The sequence below is a fragment of the Silurus aristotelis genome (assembly GCF_946808225.1).
Source record: "Silurus aristotelis genome assembly, chromosome: 12".
Classification (NCBI taxonomy): Eukaryota; Metazoa; Chordata; class Actinopteri; order Siluriformes; family Siluridae; genus Silurus; species Silurus aristotelis.
Genome location: NC_139585.1, coordinates 17,454,181 through 17,474,132, shown reverse-complemented (window position 1 = coordinate 17,474,132; position 19,952 = coordinate 17,454,181). Strand labels below are relative to the sequence as shown.

General features: G+C 38.6%; 2 protein-coding genes across 2 annotated transcripts; one reads left to right on the top strand and one right to left on the bottom strand.

Moving 5' to 3' along the window:
* The first annotated feature begins 32 nt into the window (after positions 1–32).
* Positions 33–6,192, top strand: chadlb (chondroadherin-like b). The gene is made up of 8 exons (XM_083557685.1): positions 33–202; positions 550–716; positions 1,093–1,287; positions 1,409–1,710; positions 1,793–2,294; positions 2,386–3,072; positions 3,183–3,349; positions 5,501–6,192. The coding sequence occupies exons 2-8, from the start codon at positions 558–560 to the stop codon at positions 5,787–5,789; spliced, it is 2,301 nt and encodes a 766-aa protein (XP_083413811.1). The 5' UTR covers positions 33–202; positions 550–557; the 3' UTR covers positions 5,790–6,192.
* Positions 5,785–15,653, bottom strand: l3mbtl2 (L3MBTL histone methyl-lysine binding protein 2). Its single transcript, XM_083557684.1, has 18 exons — positions 15,459–15,653; positions 14,795–15,246; positions 14,187–14,331; positions 13,698–13,831; positions 13,424–13,520; positions 13,264–13,340; positions 12,862–12,979; positions 12,341–12,475; positions 12,137–12,225; positions 11,808–12,057; positions 11,348–11,424; positions 11,129–11,233; positions 10,889–11,036; positions 10,711–10,793; positions 10,384–10,618; positions 6,882–6,923; positions 6,544–6,729; positions 5,785–6,463 (listed from the first exon to the last, which is right to left on the bottom strand). Exons 2-18 carry the CDS (start codon positions 15,161–15,163, stop codon positions 6,333–6,335), a joined length of 2,421 nt encoding a protein of 806 aa, XP_083413810.1. The 5' UTR covers positions 15,164–15,246; positions 15,459–15,653; the 3' UTR covers positions 5,785–6,332.
* Between the last annotated feature and the right edge of the window lie 4,299 nt (positions 15,654–19,952).

Here is a 19,952-nt window from a genome sequence, read left to right as displayed (position 1 = left end):
GTGTGGAACAGTGTGTCTTTGTGTGTACAGTAAGGTTTGGAGCTGAAGGGATACGCACACACACACACTGAGCCACCTCGCCTCAACACGGCAAATTCCTCTGGTCTTGGTGCTGCCTAGAGTACCTTTAAAATCTTGTACACAAATGGTTATTTAAGATAACTTTAGGAGGCATTAGAAGACTAAATTCCTGGTTCTAAGGGTAAGTGCCATTTTATTTTTCCCAAAATGGAAAAAACTTATGCAAAGGAAATGGATGTCTTTTTTTTAGACCCTGGTAAAGGTTCTTGAGTTTACACATACATTTATAGTATACTGGAATGACTGTTTTTAAGACAAACATTTTAAAGGATGATAATTGTAAATGTAACTACAATTCAAACATTTTAATTACAAGATAATGAAAATTGTAAAGTAGGAATTGATTAAAAATGCTCCTTTTTGGAAGGTCCCAATGGCATTACTTTCATAATGTGTAATAGTAAACTGATCTTAAGCCATTTTGAATAAAATAATATTATGAGCTTTTATATTTGCTGTGTTGTACAGAGACCAAGATGTTTCGCCTTCCTACACTTCCTATCGTATTGTTTTTCCTGGGCATCCATGAAGTGAAAGCAGGAAAGTGCCCTAAATTCTGCATGTGTGACAGCATTCAGCTAACAGTGGCTTGTGTTAAGAAAAATCTGACTGAGATTCCCCCCACCATTGATGAGGTAACATCAATTAATTAATCAATTAACATACTTATAAGATTTTAAGGGAAGTCTTATAATAGACTTGGAAAGTGAAATTACTTTCAAGCTTAATAATAAAAATGCTGATGTAATGGTTTACACTTTCATTTAAAATAAAATGTACTTTTTTTTTACCAGTCACTGCAGTTATTACCAAAGCAAGCAGGATCGATTTCTGTTTTAAAGGCTTATTATTATTATTTCTTTTTCCACATTATTGGCACATTACAAAAAATAGGGCTTTCCTTACTCCTGAATTTATAATGAAAACTGAGAGATTAGCTAAAGCACCATATAATAAACCTTTCTATGGTTTGTGTGTGTGTATGTGTGTGTGTGTGTGTGTACTTCACAGATCACAGTTAAGTTGGACCTGAGAGGCAATAACATACAAGAACTTCCTACAGGAGCATTCAAACATACACCATACCTCACCCACTTAACTCTCCAAAGAACTGGCATCCGCAAAATACAAGAAGGAGCTTTCCGCACTCTTGGCCGTTTGGTCTTTCTCAACTTGGCTTACAATAACATTGATATTCTGTACCAAGTAAGACAAGCACTATTCATTTATAAGCCAAGATTATTTTTGTATAGACCAAATTGCATTTTAATCATTACATTCTGTGGATTGTTTTGTTTATGTAAATCGTTTTGCATCTTGATCACAGGAGTCATTTGATGGCCTCTCCTCCCTGAAGCAGCTCAGAATTGACCACAACAGAATAGAAGAGATCCAGCCTGGAGCTTTCTCCCAGATGGGTTTTCTTATCCAACTCTCAGTCACTCACAACCAGCTGGTATACATACCGAATATGGCTTTTCAGGGCCTACAGAACATCAAATGGTTACGCCTCAGTCATAATGCACTGAATTACATTGACATTGAAGCTTTTGCTGGCCTCTTCACTCTTACCCGTCTCAGCCTTGATAACAATGAGCTCCAGTTTTTTCCCACCGAGACTATGACAAGGTGAGCTTAATCAAATTTTGTGCACTACATAAGAATGTCACCCAGAGAAAAAAGAAAACTTTTTTATGCATTTTCTCCATAGACTCCCTGAGGTGACACACCTAGATTTGGGTTACAATCCCATGACCTATCTTGGAGAGGAGGTAGTGTCTATGGCCAAGCTTACGCACCTCTTTTTGGATCACAACTCACTGCAGGATTTCTCTGGTGCAGCTGTTTTGCGCTCACCCAAGCTCACCCACCTTGATCTCAGCCATAACCAACTGCGCATCTTGCAGCCTTTGGTAGTCGGCTCTCCTAAGCTGACTCGTCTCAACTTGGCAGGCAACCCAATCTACTGCAGCTGCTATTTACGTCCACTGCGTGAGTGGGCAATGCAGGAGCGGGTACATCTTCGAGGAACTTGTAGTGGACCAGCCCACCTTTCTGATGAAAGCCTGAGTGCATTGCAACCTTCTGATATGCGCTGCCAAAGTCATGAGACCATGCGAAAAGCTGAACTAGAGGAACAGAACAGACTTCCACTACCACCAACAACCCCACCTGGCTACAAGGTCAAATGCCCAGAGAACTGTGCTTGTGAAGTAAGGCAGATTTATGATAGGACAATGAAGAGTGTTCAGGTATTTTATTATTAACTACATAATTGAAATATTGTCTCTGTTTTTACCCTAGAGTGAAAACCATCATGCATCCTGTGAGAAGCAGGGTCACACCAAAGTACCACGAGGCTTCTCTCCTGACACACGCTTACTGGACTTACGTGACAATCATTTCCATTACATTGCTTCCAATAGTTTTCCAGGCATGACAGAGGTGATTTCCATTCATCTTCAGCGCTGTAAAATCCATGAAGTGGAAGATGGGGCCTTCAGTGGATTGAAAGGTCTGGTCTATCTCTATCTTTCAGAGAATGACCTTACATCACTGAGCCCAAATGTGTTCAAGGGTCTGCCTCAGCTCACCTACCTCCATTTAGAAAAGAACCGATTTAACCAGTTTCCCAAAGGTGCGTTTACACTTTTGCCTGGCTTGTTGACGCTACACTTGGAGAACAATGCCATCACTAAGCTTGAGACAGGAATTCTGACAGGTGCTGAGAAACTGAGGAGTCTCTTTCTCACAAGTAATGAAATTACCAACATTTCTCCAGGGGTCTTCAACCCAGCATCTGACCTTGCTACTTTGCACTTAGGCAACAACAAACTTAAGCAAGTGCCAACTAATGCGTTTTCAAAGACAAGTAGCTTGACAGAGCTTTATTTGTCCCACAATCCTATTCGCTGGATTGGAGCTAAAGCTTTTCTTCCAGTTGCAACCTCTTTGAAACATCTTTACCTCAATAACATGAGTTTAGAAAAGGTAAGACTTCAAAATTACTCCGTTTAAATGCATATTGTATCTATGTAGTCCAGCTTTGTCACAGGGACAAAACAAACAAAATTTTTGTTCAATTTACTTTGCATGTACAGATGTCCAAGGATTCACTTGCTGGCCTTGGGTCTGGACTACAAAGTCTTCTACTTGAGGGCAACCAGCTTGAGGATGTGCCTGACTTTAGTCCACTTACAGGACTCGAAGTTATTAATCTAGCAGAGAATCCACTACTGTGTGACTGCCCACTCTTACCTCTGCGCAAGTAAGATTGAGAACTGTTCTCCTTTTATTACCGTGTTAACATTACCTAACATTATATGTTCACTAGTATGGGAGCATTTTGTAATCCTGGTACTAAATCATTGAATTATTGTTAACTTTAACAATTAAATAATTTATACTCTGCAAAGAGGTCTTATGACATTTTGACACTGCCAAAGTTTTTGTATTTGCTAAACACTGAAATTTGGGTTTGAAATTAAAAGAGGAATATGAAATAATAGATCAGATTTTTATTGTTTAGTTTCTGGTGACTACATATATATGTTCCATATCTGACATCTTAGAACATAGTAAATGTTGTTTTAATCCTATCCATTTGAATACAGTGTTTTTGTTTTGGTTCTCAGAGGAAAAAAAAGAATGAATGTTCAACGAATGCAGCTCTGAATGTCTACAGCTATGTCCAAAAGTTTTGAGAATGACACAAATATAAATTTTCCCAAAGTCTGCACAAAGTGTCAGCGGCTTCTATTGACAATTACATTAGGGTTATGAAAAGGGTCAATATGTCAGTGTTTACTCTTCTTTTCCAAGACCTCTTCAATTCGCCCTGGCATGCAGTCAATCAAATTCTGAGCCATATCCTAAATAATGACAGCCCATTCCTGCATAATCAATGCTTGGAGTTTGTCAGAATTTGTGGGTTTTTGTTTTTAAAACCACCCCTTGAGGATTGAACACAAGTTCTCAATGGGATTATCGACTAGGGAGTTTCCTGGCCTTGGACCCTAAATTTTGCTGTTTTGTTTTCCGAGTAACTTAGTTTTCACTTCTGTTTTATGGCAAGGTGCACAATCATGTTGGAAAATGCATTGTTTATCACCAAACTGGTTGGGAGAGGTTGCACTCAGAGGATGTTTTTGTACCATTCTTAATTCATGGCTGTGATCTTAGGCAGAAATGTGAGTGTGCCCACTCCCTTAACTGATTATGTGCCCACTCCCTACACATTAATGATTTTAGGATGCTTTACTGTTAGTACGACATAGGACTGATGGTAGCGCTCATCTTTTCTTCTCTGGACAAGCTTTTTTCGAGATGTCCCAATCAGAAAGAGGATTAATCAGAGAAAATGACTTTACCCCAGTCCTCAGCAGCCCAATCTCTGTACCTTTTGCAAATATCAGTCTGTCTCTGGTGTTTTTCCTGGAGCTTCTTTGCTGCCCCTTCTTGACACCAGACCATCCTCCAAAGGACTTTGCCTCACTGTGCGTACAGATGTACACACCTGTCGATTCCTGTGTACTGCAATGGTGATGCCCTGATCCCACACCTGAATCAACTTTAGGTGTTTGCTGGACTTTCTTGGGGGCCCTGAAGCCTTCTTCCCAAAAAATTGGACATCTCTTCTTAAAGCCTCTCTCCTTTTTTGGGATTTGGGGATTAAATAAAAGGTGAATTTCTGGTCAGCTTTCATTTCAAGATCAAGGACCAATATCACCCCAATAACTGCCTTTTCAGTCCGCTGCCATCAGGCAAGTGCTTCTGCTGTCTGATTGCCAAATCTGAGAGGCTTAGGAGGAGCTTCTACCATCAAGCTATAAGACTTATTAATGCAAGCATGCCCATTTAACTTATCCCATAAGTCTCATGCTCAGTTCTCCCTTTAATCATACTCGTGTTTATTTTGCATTTGCCAGCACTTTAGTCATTGTACCGGTTGGTGTTTTCGGTTTGTTATACCTCATTAAATTTCTTTTACTCCCTTCTGCACATCTACATATATTTGTACTATTTTTAAATACCACTTTCTCATGTCTTTTTTCTTCAATTCTCTAATTATATATTTATAGATAATTTTCTCTAATGCACAAATCTCTGTGCGGCCCAGCAGATGTAAATTTGACTGCAAGATGTATTCTGCATATCTAAGTGACAAATCTTCTGATCTATAGCTTAATTTTCACTTTGCACTCAGACCCAAACGTCTTCAGTAAGAAGTAATAACAATTGGCCTTATTTTTCCAAAACTGTCAGAGGGAACTGTGTATGTAGTTTAAGGTGACCCACCCTGGGTGTGTACATTTGTTTTGTTCTGTATGTTTAATTAATCGCATATTATAATGTTGACAATGTATTTATATGTGCATGCACATAATTGATTTTTTGTTTTGTTTTACTTTTTCTGCAGCTGGTTAGAGATGGTCAACTTGAAGGTGAGGGCCAAATGTGGTTACCCACCTGAGCTCAAAGGCCAACGGGTTAAGGATGTTCATGTTTTTAAGAGCTGTCCAGGACAGAAGCCTTCTCTTTCCCAGAATCTGAAGCCCTCCAAAGCACCAAAGAGCACAACACTCAAACCAGCCCTTGTAAATCCACCAACAGTCATTAAAACAAATAATGCAAAGCCTAAACCACGCAAGAATGCAAAATCTCAATTTGTACAGAAACACAGTGTTAAGAAACAAAAGTCTGTGTGATCACAAAACATTTATAAGAACAGAACTTATGACACTTTCAGGTATGTTACATCAGGTATGTTACACTGTTTTGCTTAATTTCACAACAAACAATACACAAATATATTTTACATTAACTACTTGCCTGATAATAAATGTCAATCAGAAAAAGTTCATGGGACTTACAAGTTAGCACTCAATTATATAGATATACACAAAAACAAAAACAAAAAAAGTTCAGTATATTACCTTGTACAGTTTGTGTTTTCATATGTTTAACTATTTCCTGTTTATTCATTATAATTATGTTTGAATAAAACAAGTGTACATTAATTGCTAATAAGCTGACAAAAAATGGGTTTAAAGAGTAATAACAAAAAATATTAAAGATCATAGAGTGTCCAGAGAGAGTGGAGCGATCCAAGGTGTTTCCTCTTTTTTTTTTTTTTTTTTTGCACAGAACTGTAATTTTGTCAGCTAAGGTAATTGTAATGCTGGAAGAGAAAAAGGTACATAGCTTTATTGATGTAATCGGCAAATCCATGCACACTAGAGTCTGGTGATTTACTCTAGACTTTCTTTTTTCAGTAAAGAAGGTGAAGGAGTGTGGAATCCAGTGCTTTTATTGCCTTCCAGGTCAGGGTTAATAGGGGATTCCATCTCCATCTCCTCCACTTTCACTTTAAAGGAAATAACTGCAAACAAAAGAAAATAATTGGACACGTGAGTGTTTAATTTAGTAAATCAGGAAACATATAAAGTATTAAGTACATACTCTCTTCCTCTGGCTCAGTTTTTAAAGTTATGATTGGTAAGTTCACAGGCTGCAGGGTCGTGTCTGCAAGCAGAACTGGAAGCACTTGGGGCTGTGTAGGGTCAGGCTGGTTCTCTGCCTCAAGACCGTTCTCATGGGCTGATGTTTTTGAGTCATCACTTGTTTTCCTCTTTATATATTTTCTCTCTAAAATGTACAGAATTGTAAATTAGTAAAAATGAATTAATATTCCTTTATAAAATAACAATCATAAAAAAAAATACTGTGTAGAAATTTGGATTGTATGCAACATGTTTAGATTTACATTAGACAAGCATCATGAATAGAAGCATACATACTCTTTTTACCCACTGGTTTTTTGCTTGTACGTTCCTGTGGTTCTGTTAAAAAAAAAAAAAGATAATTATTGTCACAGATTCTACCAGTTACATGAACATAAACAAAAGTAATTTTTTGTCCACCATATGATTAGAGCAATTGCTTAGAACACCATATGATTAGAACATCACTGCACATCAATTTTTTTATATTATATATATATTTTTTAAGTTTTGCTTCCTGAAATGTTTTTGCTGATTGTGACAGGTACCTGGTGGGAATGCACAGATATAGTTTTGGTTTTGCTGCATCACATAGGAACTTTGAGAAACCGGCAAGAACATATTTAATTGTGCTTATGCTTCTAACACGCTTTTAAGTTCAACATAATTAAAAGTGTTTTGCTTCTGATTCTTGTTGTATTTAATGTCTGGTGCATCACTTTCCAGTGTCCAACAGTAGTCAGCAAGCATTGATGGATTCCATTGATGGAGCCCTGATTCTTAGGAAGATCTGTCTTAAATAATGAAAACCTTCACCTTTTTTTGTTCATTGCTTTCAGAAAATTCCTCAGAAGTCAAAATGGTCATTGGCAAACTTAAGACGTGCCTGGACATGTGCTAGTGCCGTGCATGATTTCAAACCATGACGTCTTAGTGTATTACCAACAGTAACCTTGGAAACGGTGGTCCAAGCTTATTTCAGGTCATTGACCAGCTCCTCCCGTGTAGTTCTGGGCTGATTTCTCACCTTCCTTAGGATCATTGAGACCCCACGAGGTGAGATCTTGCATGGAGCCCCAGTCCGAGGGAGATTGACAGTCATGTTTAGCTTCTTCCATTTTCTAATGATTGCTCCAACAGTGGACTTTTTTTACCAAGCTGCTTAGCAATTTCCCTGTAGCCCTTTCCAGCCTTGTGGAGGTGTACAATTTTGTCTCTAGTGTCTTTGGACAGCTCTTTGGTCTTGGCCATGTTAGTAGTTGTATTCTTACTGATTGTATGGGGTGGACAGGTGTCTTTATGCAGCTAACGACCTCAAACAGGTGCATCTAATTTAGGATAATAAATGTAGTGGAGGTGGACATTTTAAAGGCAGACTAACAGGTCTTTGAGGGTCAGAATTCTAGCTGATAGACAGGTGTTCAAATACTTATTTGCAGCTGTATCATACAAATAAATAGTTAAAAAATCATATATTGTGATTTCTGGATTTTTTATTTTAGATTTTGTCTCTCACAGTGGACATGCACCTACGATGACAATTTCAGACCCCTCCATGATTTCTAAGTGGGAGAACTTGCAAAATAGCAGGGTGTTCAAATACTTATTTTCCTCACTGTAAATACAATAAATATACATATAACAATATAAGTATGACAAAGCAAATATTCTTAATGAATTTACATATACTGCTGGTTCAACTATATTGAAAATCTAAACACGAACATGCTGTATATTCCAACCTGTAAACGCTGAATGCTGCTATATTCGCACATCTAGCCTGATGCTGCTGCTACTGACAAGTGGTGTCGGATTACAAGTGAATGTGCTTTGCTTTAGTGCTGCTGTGCACTTCTTATTATGGTTGCATATGTGCAGAATGCACATTTCCTTTAACAAAATATAGATGACAAACTATCAAAAGACAAGCTTCCAGAAGTAAATAAAGCTTTGATAGCAAATAGCTGTGCTGATTGGTCAATTGTTACAGAAACATCACAGAAACATTTCTGATTAAAGTTAACTGTATAATATTTTCAAACACTCCAAACCATTAAAACAGTGCTAAATATTGTTACTTACCTAGATATGCATGCACACCACCACCACACAATGAAAAACATGTCTGGACAAGTTTAACTCACGCATGCGTGAGGCAGGGAATTTTGTACACCAATCGTCCAGTAAAACCTATAACATCTAAATTACTTGTTACAGTGCTACTGAGGCAATGCTATATTCTGAAACACAGACTATAAGGTTTATATTTATCCAATAAGCAGCATCTGTGTAGGCAAGCCACTTTTATAGCCTACTGAGACCCGATTTCATGCCTGGTGGACATGCCAAGACAGCGCAAAACGTCTCTTACAGAAACGAAGATTTGTAGACAAATACAAGAAAAAAACATGACAAAACTAAAGATTGCAATGTAATGGTATGTGATGGGCAAATTTGGAAATGATTTTCGTGAAATTTATAAATAACACCCAACAGTGTTTAAGAAACAAAAACTTTGTTGTGCAGTGTATTTAGAATAATAACCATGGAAAATGTAATTGCATCACTTTGCTTTTTTGTGTTTGTACTACAGGCTGTCAGTCAATCTGGGCATGGAATGACATTTTCATTGACAGAACAAAAATAAATGTATTTTGCCAAATTGTGTCTCAAATGACAGTAACTTGATATTCATTGTTATCTCATTCGCAATCAACACATTGTAACGAATGTTAAAACGACTATGATTCACCTTTAGGCATGAGACTAGGGGACTGCTGCAACAACTAATCGATAAAATGATAATAATCGATAATGAAATTCGTTGTCAACGATTGGCGTTATAGATTTGTTGGACTGTGTAAGTTACGGATTAGCATGACTGTAAGATATCACAGCCATTTGAAAGCCACTAGATCTTTTCTGGCATGACTCGTGAGCATCAGCTTCACAATCGCCTCACTCAGGACATGATGGATTCGATTAAACCAGTACGAAGAAACACTAAATCTGAAAGCAGCAAATAACAGCAACAGTAAAAGTTTAGATCTTTAGTCACTGTTGTGGTTTATGCTTTTGTATTTGCTGAATGCATATTTGTACACAAATGCATATTTTTGCATATACTTTTTTTTTTTTTTTTTTAAGCCTGTTAGCTTGCTGCATGCCATTCTCTTATTATAACTGTTGTAGTAGAAAAAGGCTACGTTATGTCTTTACAAACATGATATACTGCGGTTTTACTACGTTCAAATGCTTGTTTTCAATGTTTGGATATTTAATTAATGCATATATCATTTCATTATTATACAAAATTAAATTAATTATATTCTAGATGCTTATATCTTCACAAAATAAACAAAATGTCTGTATTTTTAAGCCTGGTTGTCAACTTGCAATTACCATTAAAAACAATACAAATGTTGATTTACACAAATTAAACCTTGCATACTCAAATGTTCGATTAATCAATTATCGAAATAATCGTTAGTCGTAGTCCTGATTGAGACCAAAGTTAATTATAGCTGTGCTGCTGATATTCAGGTAATTACAGCCCACAGAATATTTAATTATTTACTGCTTGTGTGATATTGCTTAATTATTGTATGTTGATGAGAATATAATTCACCAAAGTAGTATTAGATTTGGTGAATTTCCCCTTGAATAAAGTAATCTGTCTGAAAATAAAAGAAAATAAACCCAAGTCTAAGGCAATAACTACTCACATCCTTTACCTAGAAATCCTAAAAAACTAAAATAAATTATTTTTATTAGCCATTATTACATGGCTTTCCTCTACCTGGGCCAATCGGGGGCTGAAGCCGATATCCAGTGAGTTCACACCAGCCCACAGGGTAGATGTCAGGCGATTCACAATCCACCCACTGATCAAACTCTGACTCCCAGCCATCAAAGTGCAGCAAAAGCAAGCGACCCACACAGCGCTGCACAGTGGCCACACACACCAGCAGAGGCTCCATTAGGTCCACTGCCTCCAGCTTCATGCCTGGGGCAAACCCGTGTTCTACAACATCCTGGAGGAGGAAGACAAGAAAGATGTTAACTCTACTATTGGTTTGTACACACAAATGACTGACTAATGAAATAAGAGGACAAAATATTTTACTGTGTTAAATAGTCTCCGTGGTGCTGCCTCTGCTCCCATTTCTTTCAAATATTTTGTCCATGTGAAGGTTGCCTGGTCATATCCTAATGAAAAAGAAAGCAATTTCAATTGATCTAAAAACAGTATAGAAAAAAAAAGCATACAATCTGAGAATTTTAGATTTAATAAACGCTTATACCAGGGGGCAGAGTGAGGGGTATGTCATTGCTCCTGCAGTATCCTGTAGGTAAGATGGCATGTGAGCTTGCATGATAACAAAACCAGTCTGAGCCATCTCCAGTCTCCACACCGTCAATACTAACCATGAGATAGCCATCAAAGAGCACCTGATGAACAGGAAATGTGTTTTCATCAGATATTACAGACTGAATAGAATCTTCAAAAAATATATATTATTTATTTATTATAATTATTATACCTTTCGAACGGAAGCTACACAGATGTTCCCCAGGTTCAGAGGATCAATGGCCTCCAGCTTCATGCCCTCCTCAAAAAAGCCTCCTTCCATATAAACAGTCCTTAACTACGATTTAGGGTTAGGGTTAGCTTAGCTAGCTTAGTAATGAAGAGTTCTAAAAGAATGACAAAATGCCCAAAAAAAGAGCTGAAATAGTTATCCGTCAAGACAGAAACTGACCTTTCTGAAATGACTTTGCACGCTATCACAAAGAGCCTTACGGAATGCTGGATGACTGCTCATATCAACAGACTTATCTGTGAAGAAAGAATACAGATACTTTATTAAACATGGCACTTTACTAATAAAAACTTAGTTTACCTAATGCACCAAAATATATAAGATCTTTAAAATAAAGAAATTCAAGGATTTTCTCACCAAAGAAAAATATAAAACACTATGAAATATTCATTAAATATATGTAAAATGCATAATACAGCAATTGCATTATTTGCATTATAAATGCATTATTTGCTCATTAAAATAATTATTAGACATAGACTGCCCATGTGTTTGTAGTCCTGTGTAAACATTGAACTACAGTTTTAAAAAGATAAAATGTTGCTTATCCAGGGTAGAAAAATACATTTAATGTTATGATGTACACTTAGTAGCAGAAAAATCTCCTGGCAACCCATACCTGTCTCCTTAATGAGATGACCCACTCTAACTGACCAGTTAATTGGGTGTATAAGGGGACTCAGCATGTGACACCAGAAATCTGAGAGCACCTCCCCTGAAGCTCCAAGTCCTGCATCTTCATATATAAGCCTTAGACGGCCCCCGATCACAGTGTCTACCACTGCTGTACGGGTTCGGCTGACCAGAGAGCGATCTACTACCTCTACACGCACCCCCTGCCTGAAGGGACACTTCATACTATCAGCCATCTAAAAGAGTCAAAAACAAGTTCTGCGAATTCAAATATGAGCCCATACTTAAAAAACTGGTAAATGAAGTGTGTATTACCATAACATGAAAATCCACAGGTATTGTAGATGCTCCTACAAGTTTCTGCCTCAAGTATGGTTTCCAATCGCTTATACGTTTGTTAATTTCTTAGGGGGAAAAAAAAAACGTGACTTCAGGAAACACAACACCAGTGTCTTTCTCTTGCTTTTTCTGTTCAAATAAAGTTCTACAGGATTTATTATTACGTATTTTCTGAGTTACCTTGAGGAGGAACAAGTAGTTTGCTGTTCACTGCACACCAGCCAATAGGATGGATATCAGCGATTCCCAGGTTGCACCAAAAATCATAACTACCATCATCTTCAAAACCAATGTATCGTAACAGGGCCTTGTAACCTGAGTCAGGAAAAGACTATAAATACTGATTCAACACAAGGTTATACTTATAACAGAAAGCACGTCAGCATGTAATAAAAGTCACAGATACAGTTCTTTACATATAGAGATATATAGTAAAAAATTTATTATTTATGTTTATATATTCAAAGTATCCACATGTAAACCAGTTACATATTGTTAAAATTCCAAATATTTCTGACAGCACTTTTCCTTCATTTAATTTACTTCCTAATTTAATCTCAATGCAACATTATTTTGATTTGAAGTAGAAATTGTGAAGCCTCATCAACAACTTTAACAGCAGTAAATATCTATCTATCTGTTTGTACTAATATTCTTAAAACTGATTATGATGACCATCTGCTAAACAAACAATGTGTTACCAGCAAGTCGAATGACTGTGGCAATCCAGTAAACCTTGGTCAGCAAAGCAGTGCGAGTATTCAGGACCTCCACCTGCAATCCCACCTCAATGTCCTCCCACTGAGCACAGAGTGGCACCTGTGTGGCCAACAATCAACACTAATATTCAAGTGTGTTGGTGGTCCATACCATACATTACACTAAATAAAGTTGACAAAGTATAGAAAATGTACATTAAACTGTAGTTGAATTTTTTTTTTTTTTACAATGTACTACTGTTTCCATTGATCTCCATGACATTTTCAAAACACATATTTGCAAATAACAATGCAACATAAAAAAAATACATGTTTCTGTGGCTGGTGTTGTAGTATTGTGGTATTGTTTTTTTATTACTGCCTGAAGGAAAAAAAAACACTTACATGTCTGAAGCAGGACACTGGGGCAGCAAGACAGCTGTGTTTCTCAAGGTGAGAGCCCCAGTTAAAACCAGAATTGGCTGGAGAAAAGAGAATAAATAAATGACAAGTGCACCAAAAATAAAGTATAAAGTATATACACGAGTATGCACGTGATTCGCACCATCTTTCCTGAAAGCCGTGCTGCTATGACGTTCTGTTACTTCTGCCTGAGAATAAGAATTGGTCTGTGGTGCATAAGATTTCCGAAGAGGCCTTCCCTGAACATTTACACACAAAAATGGTAAATTAATTACAACATTTATAAGAACATCCCAAGAATGTCAGAGAGAATTTATATATTTCATATTAATAAGTTTTAAAAAAAATGTGCAACCCTTTAAGACATAGCCTCCAGCTTTGTGCCTATTCACTTCATATGTGATGTCATTGCTTACCTGTAATCGTGCCAATATGGAAGATTTTTTTGAATTAGATGAGAAGGAGCGGGAACAGGATGGACTGCAGAAGCGCTTAGATCTGGAGTAAAAATTGCCCCGAGTTCCAGAAATGCCACACATTTCACAAACAACTGCAAAAAAAACAAAAAAGTCAAACATACTCAATTTCACAATGAAAATCAACTACAAGTGTAAAGATGGCTTAATAATTCACTAATCACTGATTTTTGTCAGTTTAAATAAATTCTTGAATATGTTCTCTGAAGCTACACTTATTTTCCTGAGGACTTTCTGTTGGTGAGGGACAGGAATAACATGTCCATTCAAAGTAGTTAGTCAAATCTTTTTAGGTGTGAATGCATTTCATATACAGTGCATTGATCAGTCTAATGCTAATACATTAACAATAAGAATCGCCTCATAGCCTTCATGATGCTTCCTTGGCATAATGTTCTAGCAGTTATTTGCAAATTTTTTAAGTTTTACCTGTATCATCAATATATTCCAAAGGAGAGAGTGGGGCAAATGTGGGACTGACATGTCCATCTCCAGCAGACATAAGCTGTGCATTATTCTTTTCATTATTTGCTTCATTCTGTTTCTCTGCAGCATTCAGAGGAGGCCAATCTTCCTTTATAAAAAGAACAGAATATAGAGTATACATCGTAGGGCAATGTTCTCAGTCAAGTTTTTGACAAAAGTTCTCAGCCAATTATATATAGATTCTAGGGGTGTAACAGTACAAATATTCGTACCAAAATGTTTTGGTACAGGGCTTTCGGTTCAGTACCAATGTGTACCGAATGCAATCCTTTGCTTTCCTTGCGGAACATAGTCAAAATCCCTCAGGAACCGGTTAAGTGGCGGACCGCAACGTTGCTTAGTCTCTGCCTCACACTTTAAATGCATTTTTTTAATATTATTATTAAACTGCCATGGGGTATAAAAACTAGAGTTAGCACACTGTCACTGTGGCTACACTCTGTACAGGAAATAAAATTTGTTTTGCGCATGCATGAAAACACTAACGAATTGCGTTTAAAGCCTGAATTAATCAAGTCTGCAGTAAAGAGTAAAGTTTTCCAGATACTCACCGAGTCCCTTTTCTGAGAATCTGTGCTTTGCGTTTTCCCCTTTGGACTGCATGCTGTGCAGGTGGTGCCGTGACCTCCACAGTTAGTGCAAGGTGGTCGGATAAAAATTGTTGGAATGGCACCTTCCTTCAGCTTGAGCCCTCTAGAGCCCATAGTCTTATTGACTGTGGTGGGTCTGGGCTCGAAACAGCCCTTGCTGAAATGTTCAGAGCACAAGAAAGAGTATGTCTTTGCGACCCATTTGTTGCGGGTTCTTTGTACCTGCTTCTCCCATTTTAGAAACTCATCACGGTCCTTGGGAAATCTGAACATACTAACATTGTCCCGGTATGACTTTCCACAGCCATATGCCACACAAAAGTTGGGCATTGTATGACTCGAAGGTGTTTGTAGGTGATAGTTGGGTGAATCTCTCAGACTCTCCTGATTGTTTGAGAATCAAATCATTTCCCCTTGAAAGTGGTCAGAACAAGAGGATATGTATTTATTAGGATTAGTTTGTTATTAGTATTGAAACATAAAGCTGTATCAACAACTATAACCGATGCAAGTTAATATATTACATTAGTGCAGCATCGATTCGTACATTTATACATTACTTACAGTTCAGAAGCACATGTTCTGCAAATTTCAATAACAACAGCTCAAAACATGCTAGACTTACACCACGGGGCTGAATGTTATCAATGAGGTTCGCAAAAATAAACAAAGTAATTCGCAACAAAACACCCAGGAATTATACTGCGTTGTTTTTTTTCAATTGAAATACATAACATTTGCCTTTTCTTAATAATATGTAACCATAAGAGCCCTCCAAACGCCTACACGCTTCTTCTGTGCCTTTTTGTGATCGTAGACTTAATCTGGTGAAGCGCACTACTGCCACCAAGCGTAAATAGGATGGAACACCAAAGATCAAGCGGCAAGCGAAGATCTAGGAGTGCAGTTTGACATATTACACCAACTTTTGAATTAAATTGACCACTCTTTTTCTTCATATAGCTTAGATGTGCTATACGTTGACAAGAACAAATAAAATAAAATAAAAAAGCAACGCTACTGGTGCAGTGGTTCCATGGTGTAATGGTTAGCACTCTGGACTCTGAATCCAGCGATCCGAGTTCAAATCTCGGTGGAACCTGTCTCTATTTTCTTCCTCTGTGAATATTACTAATAACTCAGTTAATACTCAGTCTTATGAGCTAAAAAAAACAACAACAGTTACAGACTTGCAGACAAACCTTTTTTTATAAACAGGAACAATATTAAGCAGTAAAGGAAATTTGATTTACTAGCAAGTAAGACTCGACTACTACTTCTTCTTTCGGCTGCTCCCATTAGGGGTCGCCACAGCGGATCATCCGTCTCCATACTACTCTGTCATCTACATCTGCCTCTTCAAACCAACTACCTGCATGTCTTCCTTCACTATATTCATGAACCTCGACCTTGACCTTCCTCTTTTCCTCCTTCCTGGTGGCTCCATTCTCAGCATTATCCTACTGATGTACCACATGTCCCTCCTCTGCACATGTCCAAACCATCTCAATCTCTTACTTTGTCCCTGAAAAGTCCTACATGCGCTGTCCCTCTAATAAACTCTTTTCTAATTTTGTCCACCCTTGTCACTCCCAATGAAAACATCTTCATATCTGCTACCTCCAGCTCCACCTCCTGTCTATTAGTTAATGCCACTGTCTCTAAACCAGGGGTCACCAACCTTTTTGAAACTGAGAGCTACTTTTTGGGTACCGATTAGTGTGAAGGGCTACCAGTTTGATACACACAGTTTTCAGTTTGATCTCAAATAACAAATTTGCTCAATTTAACTTTTATTATATGTTACTATTAATAATGAATGATATTCATCTATGTGAAGACACTGATCATGTTAATGATTCCCCATGATGCCTTGCGGGCTACCTGGTGCCGGTGGGCACCACATTGGTTACCCCTGCTCTAAACCATACAACATTGCAGGTCTCACCAAAGTCCTATAAACTTTCCTTTTCACTCTTGCAGACACTCTTCTATCACAAATCACTCCTGACACTCTTCTCCACCCACTCCACCCTACCTGCACTCTTTTCTTTACTTTTATTACTTTGCACTGTTGATCCCAGGTACCTGAACTCCTCCACCTTCTGTACCTCTTCTCTCTGCAACTGCACCACTTCACTGCCCTCCCTCTCATTTACACACATGTTCTCTGTCTTACTCCTACTGACTTTCATTATCCTTCATTCCAGCACATACCTCCACCTCTTCAGGCTCTTCTCAACCTGCTCCCTACTCTCACCACAATTCACAATATCATCCGCAAACATCATAGTCCAGCGAGACTCCTGGTCACTTCCTCCTTACTAATCCTATCCACTTCCTGCTTCACCATCTCCACACCATCCAACCTTCTCTCTCATTTCCCTCATTCATCAGCTGCTCAGAATACTCCCTCCATCTTCTCAACACACTCTCCTCACTAGTCAACACATTTCCATTTTCATCCTTTATTGCTCTAACTTGCGGCACATCCTTTCCAGCTCTGCTTGGCCAATCGTTATAAATCCTTTTCTCCTTCCTTAGTGTCAAACTTCACATACAGCTCCTCATATGCCTTTTCCTTGGCTTTTGCCACATCCCTCTTCACCTGCTACCACATCTTCTTCTACTCCTGCCTACTTTTCTCTTCACTTATTCTCCTTATGCTTCCCTGTACTTCCTCATTCCACCACCATGTCTATTTGTCTTCTTTTCTATTTCCAGATGTAACACCAACTACCTTTCTAGCTGTCTCCCTTATCACTTCTGCAGTAGTTGCCCAAACATCCAGCATCTCCTCACCACCACCAAGCCCCTGTCTGACCTCTTCCCCGAATCTCACACTATAGTCTTCCTCCGTTAGTTTCCACTATCTTATTCTACTTTCAGTCTTCACTCTCCTCCTCTTCTTCTTCACCTCCAAAACCATCCTACAGACCACCATTCCAATGCTGTCTAGCTACAATATCCCCTGCCAACGCCTTACAGTCCCCAAATTTTCTTCAGGTTGCATCTCCTGCATAGAGTATAGTCCCCCTGTGTGAAACTTCCTCCACTCTTATACGTCACCTTATGATCCTCCTTCCTCTCAAAATAAGTGTTTACCACTGCCATTTCCATCCTTTTAGCAAAATCTACCACCATCTGCCCTTCCACATTCCTCTCCCTAAGGCCACACCTACCCATCACCTCCTCATCACCTCTGTTTCCTTCACCTACATGCCCATTAAAGTCTGCCCCAATCACCAATCTTTCATTCCTAGGTACACCTTCTACCACTTCATCTAACTCACTCCAGAATTTTTCCTTCTCCTCCATCTCACAACCCACTTGTGAAGCATAAGCACTGATGACATTTATCATCACCCTTTTAACTTTCAGCTTCATGGTCATCACCCTATCAAAAAAAAACTTAACCTCCACTACACTCTTACTGTACTCTTCCTTCAGGATCACCCCTACACCATTTTTCTTTCCATCCACACCATGATAGAACAGTTTAAACCCACCTTCATTGTCCCTGACCTTACTCCCTTTACACTTGGTCTCCTGAACACACAACATGTCTACCTTTCTCCTCTCCATCATATCAGCTACCACTTACGTTTTACCAGTCATAGTACCAACAAGGTCAAGGTCAATAGGCTTTTATTGTCATTTCTATTATACACAGTGGTACACTGTACACAGTAAAAACGAGACAGCGTTCCTCCAGAACCCTGGTGCTACACTAAACAACAGAGAGCTACAACACACAACATAAAGCTACATAAATTGCATCGAGTGCAACCTAGTGCAAACAGTGCAGACGAAAAACAGTAAAGTCAGACAGTACAGACAGACAGACAACACAAGACAGTGTGGGACAATACACATAACACAAGATAGCGCCGGCCAGTAAACCTACTGTATACTCTGAATATACAGTACTGTGCAAAGAGGACTAAAAAGGCTATAACCGAGAGTATATGTAAACAAACACAATGCAGTGCAAAAACAGCAGTAGCCACAGTCGAGAGGTGCAAAAACAGCATGTTAACGGTGTAATATAGTTAAATATAAATACTTTCTTTCGGCTTTTTCCATTAGGGGTCGCCACAGTGGATCATCCGCATGTTTGATTTGGCACATGTTTTTACGCTGAATGCCCTTCCTAACGCAACCCCCCCATTTCTCAGAGTTTGAGCTCCCTCCAAAGATTCTCTATTGGGTTTAGGTCTGGAGACTGGCTAGGCCACGCCTGGACCTTGATATGCTTCTTAAAGAGCCACTCCTTGGTTATCCTGGCTGTGTGCTTCGGGTCATTGTCATGTTGGAGGACCCAGCCTCGACCCATCTTCAATGCTCTAACTGAGGAAAATCTCGCAATACATGGCCTCAGTCATCCTCTCCTTAATACAGTGCAGTCGCCCTGTATTATCATTTGGATCATCCAAATGGTCATTGGCGAACTTAAGACATGCCTGGACATGTGCTGGTTTAAGCAGGGGAACCTTCCATGCCATGCATGATTTTAAACCATGACGTCTTAGTGTATTACCAACAGTAACCTTGGAAACGGTGGTCCCAGCTCTTTTCAGGTCATTGACCAGCTCCTCCCGTGTAGTTCTGGGCTGATTTCTCACCTTCCTTAGGATCATTGAGACCCCACGAGGTGAGATCTTGCATGGAGCCCCAGTCCGAGGGAGATTGACAGTCATGTTTAGCTTCTTCCATTTTCTAATGATTGCTCCTACAGTGGACCTTTTTTCACCAAGCTGCTTGGCAATTTCCCCGTAGCCCTTTCCAGCCTTGTGGAGGTGTACAATTTTGTCTCTAGTGTCTTTGGACAGCTCTTTGGTCTTGGCCATGTTAGTAGTTGGATTCTTATTGATTGTATGGGGTGGACAGGTGTTTTTTTTGCAGCTAATGACCTCAAACAGGTGCATCTAATTTAGGATAATAAATGTAGTGGAGGTGGACATTTTAAAGGCAGACTAATAGGTCTTTGAGGGTCAGAATTCTAGCTGATAGACATGTGTTCAAATACTAATTTGCAGCTGTATCATACAAATAAATAGTTTAAAAATCATATATTGTGATATGTTTATATAAATATATATTTTGGAAGTGGCTTTTT

Excerpts from the sequence above, each read along its gene's own strand:
- chadlb (XM_083557685.1), top strand. The coding sequence starts at position 558 with ATGTTTCGCCTTCCTACACTTCCTATCGTATTGTTTTTCCTGGGCATC. Across the intron at positions 1,288-1,408 it reads ACATTGATATTCTGTACCAA|GAGTCATTTGATGGCCTCTC; the intron begins GTAAGACAAGCA and ends TCTTGATCACAG. Across the intron at positions 3,073-3,182 it reads ATAACATGAGTTTAGAAAAG|ATGTCCAAGGATTCACTTGC; the intron begins GTAAGACTTCAA and ends TTGCATGTACAG.
- l3mbtl2 (XM_083557684.1), bottom strand. The coding sequence starts at position 15,163 with ATGCCCAACTTTTGTGTGGCATATGGCTGTGGAAAGTCATACCGGGAC. Across the intron at positions 14,332-14,794 it reads ATTCTCAGAAAAGGGACTCG|GAAGATTGGCCTCCTCTGAA; the intron begins GTGAGTATCTGG and ends CTTTTTATAAAG. Across the intron at positions 12,226-12,340 it reads ACTACTTGTTCCTCCTCAAG|AAATTAACAAACGTATAAGC; the intron begins GTAACTCAGAAA and ends TTTCCCCCTAAG.